The sequence below is a fragment of the Ascidia mentula genome, chromosome 5 (assembly GCF_947561715.1).
Source record: "Ascidia mentula chromosome 5, kaAscMent1.1, whole genome shotgun sequence".
In the NCBI taxonomy this organism is placed as follows: Eukaryota; Metazoa; Chordata; class Ascidiacea; order Phlebobranchia; family Ascidiidae; genus Ascidia; species Ascidia mentula.
Genome location: NC_138570.1, coordinates 5,960,584 through 5,971,601, shown reverse-complemented (window position 1 = coordinate 5,971,601; position 11,018 = coordinate 5,960,584). Strand labels below are relative to the sequence as shown.

General features: G+C 39.1%; 2 protein-coding genes across 4 annotated transcripts; both read left to right on the top strand.

The window, feature by feature from the left end:
* Positions 1 to 1,044: 1,044 nt before the first annotated feature.
* Positions 1,045 to 2,921, top strand: LOC145903619 (zinc finger and BTB domain-containing protein 18.3-like). The gene is made up of 7 exons (XM_082991723.1): positions 1,045 to 1,150; positions 1,227 to 1,376; positions 1,434 to 1,543; positions 1,668 to 1,830; positions 1,987 to 2,111; positions 2,331 to 2,457; positions 2,563 to 2,921. Exons 1-7 carry the CDS (start codon positions 1,066 to 1,068, stop codon positions 2,910 to 2,912), a joined length of 1,110 nt encoding a protein of 369 aa, XP_082847849.1. The 5' UTR covers positions 1,045 to 1,065; the 3' UTR covers positions 2,913 to 2,921.
* A 362-nt stretch (positions 2,922 to 3,283) lies between these two features.
* On the top strand, positions 3,284 to 10,912 carry LOC145902269 (uncharacterized). Of its 3 annotated transcripts, none has more exons than XM_082990175.1 (21): positions 3,284 to 3,355; positions 3,586 to 3,643; positions 3,715 to 3,841; positions 3,920 to 4,132; positions 4,196 to 4,400; positions 4,455 to 4,573; positions 4,742 to 4,845; positions 4,981 to 5,126; positions 5,189 to 5,348; positions 5,612 to 5,706; positions 5,977 to 6,170; positions 6,446 to 6,582; positions 6,855 to 7,320; positions 7,423 to 7,726; positions 7,962 to 8,080; positions 8,146 to 8,233; positions 8,439 to 8,589; positions 9,251 to 9,335; positions 9,582 to 9,642; positions 9,719 to 9,783; positions 9,909 to 10,912. In XM_082990175.1, exons 2-21 carry the CDS (start codon positions 3,604 to 3,606, stop codon positions 10,648 to 10,650), a joined length of 3,621 nt encoding a protein of 1,206 aa, XP_082846301.1. In that variant the 5' UTR covers positions 3,284 to 3,355; positions 3,586 to 3,603; the 3' UTR covers positions 10,651 to 10,912. The 3 variants fall into 3 exon arrangements, with proteins under 3 accessions (XP_082846301.1, XP_082846302.1, XP_082846300.1); XM_082990176.1 differs by having other exon boundaries at positions 3,291 to 3,355; positions 3,530 to 3,643; positions 4,751 to 4,845; XM_082990174.1 differs by having other exon boundaries at positions 3,291 to 3,355; positions 3,530 to 3,643.
* Positions 10,913 to 11,018: the final 106 nt, after the last annotated feature.

The window sequence follows — 11,018 nt, the reverse complement described above, 5'->3', positions numbered from 1 at the left end:
TTGTTAATCAAATATGCAGCTAAGAAACACACCCGATATCTTGGTTAAAGTAACTCTCACGCAAAGCGACCGTTTCACTCTAGAATGGCACACAGTCGAATATTAACACCAATTTGGGACGACGCCCGCGAATCACGTGTCGTGTGTCGTATAATCATACACTAATTTTTGCAACAGATCCCGTCAATTAAACGCCGTAAGCGGCTTAATGTGGTATTTCAAAATTTGCGGTGTGAAAAAATACGTCAATGCAATCTCCGGGTGTTAGAGGCCCAAGATATTCATTATAACCTCCAGTCTCATTCATTATAGACAACGCTTTTTACCCACAGTAGCAAAGTTATAGATTGCAATTAACAGACGTCAAACAATGCAGACTAATTCGCAGGTTCACATCCAGGACAGTAGTCAACCGAACATCCGGATGAAATTCTTTATCTCGTGTTTCTGTTGTGCGTTCGCGAGGGCTTTGTCAAAATCTTTTAATAGAGGTCCTGCACCGGCTGTGTTTGCTTTGCTCGTTAAAAAGAGAATCAGGTTGCTCGTTTGAGGTCGTACGACAAACGTCAATTAGACCCGGTCGCCATGGTGATAATGCGATTACTGGATCCAGACTTAGTTTTGTCTGTCGGATTTGCCAGGATTGCCAGGTTTATCGCCCGCGGAGTAAGAGAAAACGCTATCACGTTTAAATGTTTCATCGCGCTATGCGTTAATCCCTCGATGTTGTATGTAGGGATGAGGCTCTAATCCCCACCAATGTAAGAGGTTTACCACCCTTTCTCTTTTATAAGAACCTTCGTCGGGCATTTATCTTCTTACAGCGATCGGTCTAGCCCGAAGCTTACGTAGGATGATCCTCAATTGTGCTCTGGAGTTTCGAGTGTCGCAAAAACAGGCCAACACTTTTAGTAGTTGTGTTTCTAGCAGTTGTGTTTCTAGCACAGTTGCGTGGTGAGGTTTGGAGTTACTTTTACAACCAGCTTGACAGGGAAAATTGCTTAAAATGCGTTTTGATTTCGACAGGTGTTGGAGGTTAGTTGATTTCCTAAATTAAGGGGAAAAATGTCAGAACCAGACAAAACCAACATTTTGCCCGTTAAGCACACAACATACGTACTGCAGAGATTACAAGAGCAACGAATCAACGGTAAGTTTTGTTTAGCCATACAGTTTAAACTACCGCAAAAATTAAAGATCTTAAACAGCTGGATTTAACCACGCAGGTTTGTTTTGTGACGCAACACTGATAGTGGAGGGAGAAAAATTTCGGGTGCACAAATCGTTTCTTGCAGCAAACAGCGATTATTTCTTATCCCTTTTCACGTCAGCACACGAGCAGCAAAATTTCGTACTGGCAGGTGTTCCACTTCAAGGTATAAAGTTGATTAATGTATGATGACCATAGCGGGAAAATACGTTTGTTTGTGCAGGATTTCGAGTGCTCATGGATTTCGTCTACACAAGCTCGTTCGTGCTTAACTTTTCTAACGTGCACGACGTCTACAAGGCATCGTCTGTGCTGGACTTTCACCACGTAAAGGTGCCGTTTAAATTTTACTTGTGAAGTGTATTGAATCGTAAACACTTTGAATAGAGATGAAACAATTTAAAAAATTTGTTCTCCTGTTGCACAAAACCCCTTCAATGCATTAGTAATTTTGTAGGCAGCATGTGAGAAGGTGTACAGGAAAATTAAACACAACGTGGAGCCAACCGGCTTGGAATATCGCACGAGCCGGAGAGACCGCTTTCGACCCGCTCAAGACGCCTTAGACCGTGACCATGGAGTTTTCGGTTTAACTTCGTCGTCAAGTCCGCACAGTAGAGGTTTGCTCAAGAAAGAAGTAATAGCCAGTTTACTGATGTTTCATGTTTTTTTTTCTCATTTATTGCAGGAACTGTGCGTGTTTTTAATATTTTATATAGCCAATATATTGTTTTGCCAACTATTGGGACTTCAGATTCATTTCTATTTTGTGATAGGATCTCCCCCAGTTGGACTCCTTGATGCTGAGAAACGTTCTGATTTGTCACAAAGCTTTCTTCCTGTTCGCTCGAGCGGTCTCGATATTCGCACTTCTCCCCACCAAGCTGATGCGCCATCATTCGTAAGTGAAAAAAATGCTGACACAGCACAATGCTGACGTAAACACTAAATAGTCAGAATATATCAAACAGCTTTAAAACCTTGCCCGACTTCCACTTTCCTATATGACATGTCACCAATTTTGTAATCAGATTAAAGTGCAAAATAATTTGACATATTTGGTCATGGCTTTCGCCTTGGTGGACTTCCTGCTAAGCATTATCAATTATCTATTTCAAAGATCAAACCGCGCCTGAAACGAAAGGTTAAAGTCGAACCTTGCGAGGAAATCAACCTGACAGATGCCGAACGGACTCCCAAACGTCCGAAGGATGCCTCAACCGACCATTCGTTCAATGAATCTAATGGTATGAAAAATCTATTCGATTTGAATAAGCCTTTGCTGAGCAGACAGCCCGAAAAGATACAAAAAAAGCAAGATCGAATATGTAATCAAAATTGTTTGTATCTAGGCCGATTCGCGAGCCCTGTAAGCATAGAAGACATAGTGGACGCTTCATCACCACCAATCGCAGAGGCAAAGTTCGTGGTGGAATGTTCGGAAATCGGATTGCAGAAAACGTCCGCCGCCGATTTGCCTGTTTCTCTCGACTCTGACCCCAGTGACCCGGAACAACACGACTGTGACTGGTCATCCCAGAATGCGGACATAAAGCCTGTTTTCTCGGAACCATGGAAAATTTTGTGTACCGAAAAAACTACTATGGTCATTCCCCAAGAACGGCCTAGGACGCAGAGAAACAGACGAAAGACGTCTAAAACAACGCGTATATCCATTGACAGCAGCGATGCTGATTGTTAAATATTTTTGTATTTCCTTTCTTTCTAACTTCTCAACATTCGACAATCGCCAACGCCAATATCTTTTGTTGACGGCGTGTTTTCGCTGCACTAAACATGTCTTGTGAATATTGCCCGAAAAGAAGTTAATAAAACTATTGTTCCATATACACCTATCGCTGGCCATGGCAAGAAGAATGTTACGTAACTTAGCTACGGCAATTCAGAGTATCTATTGTGCAGAAACAAGATTTAAATGTAACTATTTAACTACACTGGGTTACATTAAAACCATACAATAAGAAAACACTAAAAGTATTCTGTAACGTATTTGGGGAAGTCCCGTTGAAAAACCTAAAACAAAGGCATTTGCCAGCACCAGCAGCAGGACCCCCTTTACAAAATTGCCTGGGTTGGTAGGGAAGGAATATTTTCTACATTGGCATGGTGTGCATAGACAGAGAGGTATGTATTTTTTTCTGTCGATGCTTAAGTGAATAATTTGGTTTTGTTGTTATTAAATACCATTATGGTTGCATCATTTTTGATAAAAGCAATGTTTGCAAAACCATATTAGCAAACTTTAAGTGACTTTGACTAGTGACCAAAGCGTCACTGGTAATTATAATCCGTTTCTAGAGGGACATGTGATACACTGATTGGGAAACATGGCTAAAATTTTTGTTCCTGCTTAGTGCAATGAGTTCTGAACCATGGAAAACTTCGCCAATTTTACTGTGTTTGATGTTTCAGGTGAACTCATGCTTTTGTTGTATTTGTGGTAAACTTGGATATGTGTTGTGTGTTTACTGTTTCTGCTATAGATGGAAATGCATCCTCCTATTCTGACAATTCAACAGTAGCTTTGCATATACTGTGGACATGCTTACTCTCGTTGGTTGCCATTATTTCCTGCATTGGAAACTTTTTGGTTTGTTTTACGCTGTACAGGCAAGTGGCATTATGTTTACCAGTGTTTTATAATGTTTTTATTTTGGTTATTAATCATTGTTTCTTTTTTCAAATTAGGAGGAAGTACCTTCTAACATCCAGCAACAAACTTGTGTTTAGCCTGACCTCATCAAATTTTGCCTTTGGTGTTCTTGTTTTTCCATTTGGCATAACCAGCAGTATAACCAGAGTTTGGCTATTTGGAAAAGTGTGGTGTTCACTCACAGGATTTCTTACAACATCGTTGTTTGGTGCAAGCATTTTAACTTTGTCCCTGATTTCATATGACAGGTATATATAGTATATTTGGCCTATCATTTTGCCATATGGTTTGAAATTGCCTTTATTTTGAAGATACTATGCAGTTGTTCATCCATTAAAATACCCCAATCATATTAGTAGTTGCCGTGTGACGGCTGCTATTATACTGTGTTGGATGGTGTCTTTGTGTTGTGCAGTACCCCCCTTGTTCGGTGCTTGGTCACAGTACCAATTCATCCCTGCCAGATTTGGCTGTTTTCCTCTTTGGGCTAAAAATTATGGATTTAGTTTGTTTTGGGTGAGCATTACTTGACAAACTTTAATGAACACATATCGATTTACTTTTTTGTAGATTCTAATATGCAGTATTTTTCCACTTTTTTGTGTGGTTTCTATGTATTGCAAAATATTTAGTGTTGCACGGGATAAATATAAAGGTGCAACCATCGGACGGAGGCATATTGAGACAAGGTAACTGCTTTACATATTAATGGATATTTAAGGTAGTGCGTGCAATATATCAATTATTTATTCTTTCTTAATTTTCGTTTATTTTCTTGACATTATAAACAGCTATGGTTTTCACAGTCCACATAGCGGTTTAAAATATTAATGTGATTATTTATTAAATGTATTTAGCGCTTCCAGACAAAGATTACTACATTATGAAAAAAATGCATTTGTCAACAAAAATGCTTCTGGTTTTGAGCACATGGAAAAGAAGCGTTTAGCTTCTAAAACAAGTGAGTTTTTAATTATACATGTGTGTGAATGTATTTTAATTTCATAGCATCTTTAGGTGTTTTGTTTCAAATAAATCCTATACTTTTGCATCACAAAGTTATATTTAAACTCTGCTCTTTCATAACATTTTAAAGGAACAACCCCATCACCCAGCAGAGGTTTTTATGAACTGCAAGCCACATTAAACCCAAGCTATGTGGAAGATTCCGGAATTGTCTCCACAGAGTATGCAGGATGTTCCCAACAGTTGCACTCAGTGGTAGATACCTCACCACACGAGGTGAAATCGTTGGATGATGTATTTTAATCCTAACATATTACAGCTTTTTAAATGAATTGTAGCCAATGTATGAAGAAAAGGGAAACAATTCAAAAAATCAGAACGCTAATGCTTCAAGTTACAGTGGTACTAGGAAGTCATTAAAACGCCCTCCCTCAAGGGAGATTGAAGTCTTTACAAATGGGAGATCATGTTCGGTCCAGAGTCGCGTGTTGCGAAATGGTATTTCTAAACGTAAACGTGAAATATAAAGAAAATTATAAGTTGTTGCAAAAAGTTTTCTCACGCGATATACACTAAAAAGTCGCACTATTTTCGTGGTTTAAAAAACTTGCTTAAAACTCGATTTTTTGGACCTACGTATTTGCTTACTGGACACTAATGTCCGACCGCAAAAAAAAAATGTATGGTAAAATATTCCCGTGAGATTTGTTTGCTTATGATGGATGTTGCGAAGGCTAATTAACTGTTAAAAATGCGTGCAGACTCACTTTCTTCGTCAACCAGAAGTCGTCGACAACTCTCCTTCAAACGCAATTTTCGTTTCTCGTATTTTCGTTATTACAAGAATCAACGAAAGGTAAGACAGCGCTACTGTTGATATATTTATAATATGATAGTCGCGGCGTTGCTCCTCGGTCGATTGATCATATATTATTTATAAAAAACTCCTTCGACTTTTGGTGCTAGTGACTTCATAATGCAACAGTAATGCATGGAACGTCAATATTTGTCTCTGCCATAACCCAATACAGCACACGCTCCGTGCAGCTCCACTCATTATTGTGACAATCAATCAATAAAAGTTACATTTAAAATGACGTGTTTTTTTCGTCCCCTTTTACCTTAGGCATGTTGCACAATCTCGGTAATCGTGGGGTTTATACTGGTGGCTGTTGGTCCCTTTATAATTGTGTCATTGGTCGAAACCTTCCTTGATTCGAAAAACTACCTCGTGGAAGTGAGCGGTACAGTTGCTTCATACCGTCCGGTTGCGGTCGCCGATTGGTTGGTGTCGATCTCTACCATCCTCATGTACACAACGTATGTAATTGTGAATGCTAAACATTTAAAGGAATTCCTAAACACCTTGTGTTGAAACACGTGAAGAAAATACTGTATTAAAAATTATATACAAGGAAGTCTTTAAGAAGAGAAATGCCTAAGCTACAAATACTGGAAATTTTTGTCTTAGAGGAACCCAGTTTTGTAGATTTTCCATCACAAAATGCAGTAATTTTCCATCACAAAACATATTTTGATTCTCCATCATCATGACTGACACGACTTGTAGCTTATATTTTACCATATACACATAGATGCGTATATTATCCTGTAATATACGGGTTGTGGAATGAGACTGTGAGACAAGAGATGATGTCGATAATTTGCGGCAAATCGAGAGGACCTCAGACGAGACGAACCCGCATTCTAAGTATTTCCACTCACATCAAAGGTAAACACTAACGACCCAGCAAAAAAATGTTGTGTTGTCACAATAACGACTTAATCAATGTGTTGCGATTTTGTCCTGTGTACAGCTGTGCGCATAAAAATTGTGTTACCTCCGGGATTGTGTATCTTCAACAAGTAGAAACATATTTTTTGTTGCCGCCGCTTGTATGTTATTCGTATAAAAGTGTAGTAGAATTGCTAGTTACAAACATTCCGGTCCTCAACAATTAAACTCCAGCCTTAGTAATTACACACGTTTAACGAATCTTACAGATCTTGGATTGTCACCGCGTATCACGGCCGCCATAATGGACGAAAGTGCGGCTATGGCAGCTGTTGTTTACCCGATGCAAGTCGAAACAAAGTCCAGTAAAAAGGCGCGCTCATCGTCGTTGCGGAAGATATCAAGGACTGAGCATTCAATGAAATCAAAGCATCCGCCACGTCCCCCAGGCAACAACTCGGGCGTCCCCGACAAGCGCCCAACGTGTTGGAAACAAACCCATCACAATGTACTTGAAGATACTGATGGCCTCAATGTGTTCAAGCATTTTTTGGAAGAAAGCAAGCTTGAATGTATTTTGGAATGCTGGTTGGCAATGAAAGGATTTAAAAGCTTTGGTCTTAAGTCTAATGGTCATAACAGCGGCAACTCTTCTGCTGCGTCATCCACCACAGGTTCAATGTCCAGCAGGAATCAGGTTGCTATGAAAATGGATGATGAGACCACAGAAAGAAGGTTTGTAAAGCATGGCATAACTCTCAAACATTTGGTTTGAGTCATTATTTGTAAACTTCACATTTATATGATGTTTCATTATCTCTCATTCTTTCCGTTCAGGTTTAAACTGGCTAAGACGATCTACAAAAAGTTTCTGAGTAGGAGTGCAACAAATGCTGTGTCATCAATTATCAAAGGGCCGACGAAGAGCTACATCGGACAACAAATAAAAATTGCTTACAAGAACAGCAAAGGCCTGGACTCTGATCTTTTTCACCAAGCGCAAACAGAAATTGAACTTAATATGGAAGCAGAGCTTCACAGCAAGTTTTTGAACAGCGACAATTTTATACAGTACTCAAACCAATATGATAGCATGAGCCCCAAAGCAGGAAATACCCCGCTTCAAAGACAACAACCAGAGGTTAAATTTTAATAGATGTTTTTATTATTATTTACAATATAATATATCAGTGTTCAACTTGTTTCTAACTTTTACAGTTGCTTTTGTTTAGTATATGTTTGTACCTATTCCAACATCCAACTGCCAGACACTGATCATTATCGCATTAATATATCCAAATGGCTATCTCCTGCGTTGTCACCAATTGCTATAACCCCCACAAAAATAATCAAAAACTACTTGTTTTATTATTAAGAGTAAGGAGCCCGCTGCAGCCAAATCCACAAACAGAAATGCACCACAAGTCATTCCAGCAGACACTGGATATTTACCTCCAATTAATGAGGATGGTGAATGGAATCCTGCACATTCAAAGTATATAGTTTTTTGTTTGTTTGTTTTTCCTTCAGTAGTTATCTAAACTTCAATTTGTTTAACAGAAGGCCAGGAATATTAAAAATGGCCATCAAAAATTCAATAGAGCAAAAACTGAAAGACGGAGATATAAACGTTTATGATAGCAAACAGGTACATATATGCCTAATAGCTTTAAGTCAATGGTTTATTCTTCTGAAAAGTGTGATTTTTGGCAGTGTCTAGCTATTTTGCTCTATGCATATATGCAATATATGAATTTGAATTTATCCTAAGAACTAAGTTGATGGGCCTAAATTTTCAACAACGATCCCAGTAAAATTATTCAGTTGTAAGCTTTATATTTTCAACATTGCAGCCAAGTGCAGCCTTGCCATATTACACGCCCAATATGTACTGGGTTCCCCCTGCATCAGCTATTGGAAGCGACAAGTCATCCGATGCCACTTCAGACACCTTGTCCTGTTCTGACAGAAGTTTTGAAGGGCTTTCTTCACACCAAAGAAGTTGTAAGCCAACCTTTGTAATACATAATAATTTATAACACAGGTTGAAGATGTGTACTTTTCAAAGCTGTTGCTTAACTCTCTGTGGTAGAAACAATAAATAACCAAATTTTGAACTACTGTGAGAACAGTTACTGAAAAAACTTTGTTACAAATACTAATGATGTCAAAAGCCAATTACTAAAATTTCATGTTTAATTATTTTAGTAAAAACAAAAACAAAATTCATGTTTAATTATTTTGTTTTGTATTTGCTATGTATACTCACATACATCTTATAAAATCATTGAAATATGTTTTAATCAACTTGCATACCAAATAGACCAGAGGTCGGCAACCCATGGCTCATTCCTTTGTTCTTGTACCACAGAGACAACAATCTCATTAAATAAAAGAATAATTTGTAGAAATATTCCACATTTTGCATTTCTGTATGCTTGGTCATACCTGTATATTTTGCAAAGGTTTCATTGCAATTTGTAAACATGTAGTGATGCTTATTCTAACTCCTTTAAAACATGCTTTCGTTGCTCTGAGTATGTTTTAGTGTGAGAAAAGGGCTTAACTGGCTTTTTGTTTGCCGTAGTTTGCCGACCTATACAGCGAAAAATTTAACCGAATAATGAAACTAAAGATATGATATAATATTTTTTTTGTTTTTTAGCATCCCATAAGCGTTTCATTATGGCTCAAGTGAAGAGAAATCCTAATAATTTGCCTGAATGCTGTCACATACCACTAACATCAAGGTAAATGATTCCTTTTAATACAACCTGGCTAAGTATATTGTATTGTTAACTATAGAACATATACCAATCTATTTAACTATTTGTACATAACCCATTCAACAAGTGGTTAATGATTTTTTTTAATTGGGAATTGTCGGGACTCTTGGTATATATATTATATGTGGGATTATATGCGTCTTGAAAACAAAATCTCTTTGGTCAAAATTTTATCACAGTTTAATGTGAAATGAAATGTGCTTTTTAAAGGTGTCGAGACATACCAATGCTTGCTGAAAAGGACCCTGAAGCTTTTTTCATGCAACTACCGGTAAAAAAAACAACTTAATTTCATTTTGCAGGTTTGTGGTCGTGCAATGCATTGACGATTTTTGATGCATTTTCAGGTTGTGCCAGTGGACAAAAATCAGATGATTCATGCGTGGATTCAAACGCCTCAGGCTTACCCAAAGTAAGTACACAAAAGAGTGTCAAGACCATTATGGTAAAATTTGAAATGCGACGTCAAAATGTGACCATTTGAATCATTTGCTTGTATACTAAAGGATATTGATTTTAACATATAACGCATTGCAGAAATAAGCGAATACAGAAGAAGGGCCGCTACACAGCACCGGTCATTGAAACTGTACCTGAGGACATGCCCTTCGTCCACCCAGTGCAAAACGACGGCCTTACAGTTACACCAAACTACCAGCGCCGTGGAATGCAGCCTTTTGCTCAGGACCCAACTATGCCCATCCTTGACCAGCCAGACGCCAGCACGACTATCCAAGAAGTGAAACGACGTCTTATCGAGGAGACCGACGGATCGTACGATCCCGCGTCCAACCTTGCCGCGTTGGAACTGTACAACGACACTGGCATCGTTCCACAGCCCCTCGGGACGGCTGTAAACAACTCTACCTCTTTTTCATCAGTCGGTACCTCTTTACAGGATGACCAGCAACTTCAAGGTCGCGACACCCACTCAGACACTGACTCGTCGACCGAGACAGCTACCTTTGCTAACACAACCAACGTGACCAAACCGACACACCAAGTCGACCACGGAATCATCAATACAACCACGGTGGTGTACTATCTGCCTAATGAGACCATTGCCTACAAAATTCGTCTACCTTACGCGCCGCTAACACTGGGTCAGTTCAAGGCCAAATTGCCTGCCAAGTGTCTCGGTTGCCGGTTTTACTTCAAGAAGTTCTCGCAGTCCATCAACAAGCCCACATTCTTCGAGTTCACAAAGGACGATGAGGTGCTTCCCTTGCACGATGACATAGTTATAGCAAAACTCAAGTTCGCCGACCCATCCCAGTAACGTCGCCACCCTCCTGTTCAAAATGTACTTCGACTCCACGCGCTGATTCATATTCACGCCGTGACTTCTTTCCCCCATCAAGTGCGTTCGTTTCGATGTTTTTATCCGTTTCGCCGTTGTAGTATAAAATAAGCGCGTTTTCGTATCTTGAATATATGCATGTAGCAATAACACGCCAGTGGTCTTGTTTTTTCGTTGTTTGCGCTCCCTATCGTGTGCATGCTTTCCACTACATTTCTACCGCGCCCGACTTTTGTTTACAGTAAATTTCATACTAATATATAGCCGTTGTCCTCTTAGTATAGGAACATAACACAAAACGGTGCTGTGATGCCATTTAAACTTTGTTGTCGACTGGGCCAATATTA

What these genes read in the sequence shown, in the direction of transcription:
- LOC145903619 (XM_082991723.1), top strand. Translation starts at nt 1,066, where the DNA reads ATGTCAGAACCAGACAAAACCAACATTTTGCCCGTTAAGCACACAACA. An exon ending in ACAAGAGCAACGAATCAACG is followed by an intron (nt 1,151 to 1,226) that starts GTAAGTTTTGTT and finishes TTAACCACGCAG; the next exon opens with GTTTGTTTTGTGACGCAACA. An exon ending in AAGCTGATGCGCCATCATTC is followed by an intron (nt 2,112 to 2,330) that starts GTAAGTGAAAAA and finishes TCTATTTCAAAG; the next exon opens with ATCAAACCGCGCCTGAAACG.
- LOC145902269 (XM_082990175.1), top strand. Translation starts at nt 3,604, where the DNA reads ATGGAAAACTTCGCCAATTTTACTGTGTTTGATGTTTCAG. An exon ending in GAGTCGCGTGTTGCGAAATG is followed by an intron (nt 5,349 to 5,611) that starts GTATTTCTAAAC and finishes AAATGCGTGCAG; the next exon opens with ACTCACTTTCTTCGTCAACC. An exon ending in ACGCCTCAGGCTTACCCAAA is followed by an intron (nt 9,784 to 9,908) that starts GTAAGTACACAA and finishes AACGCATTGCAG; the next exon opens with AAATAAGCGAATACAGAAGA.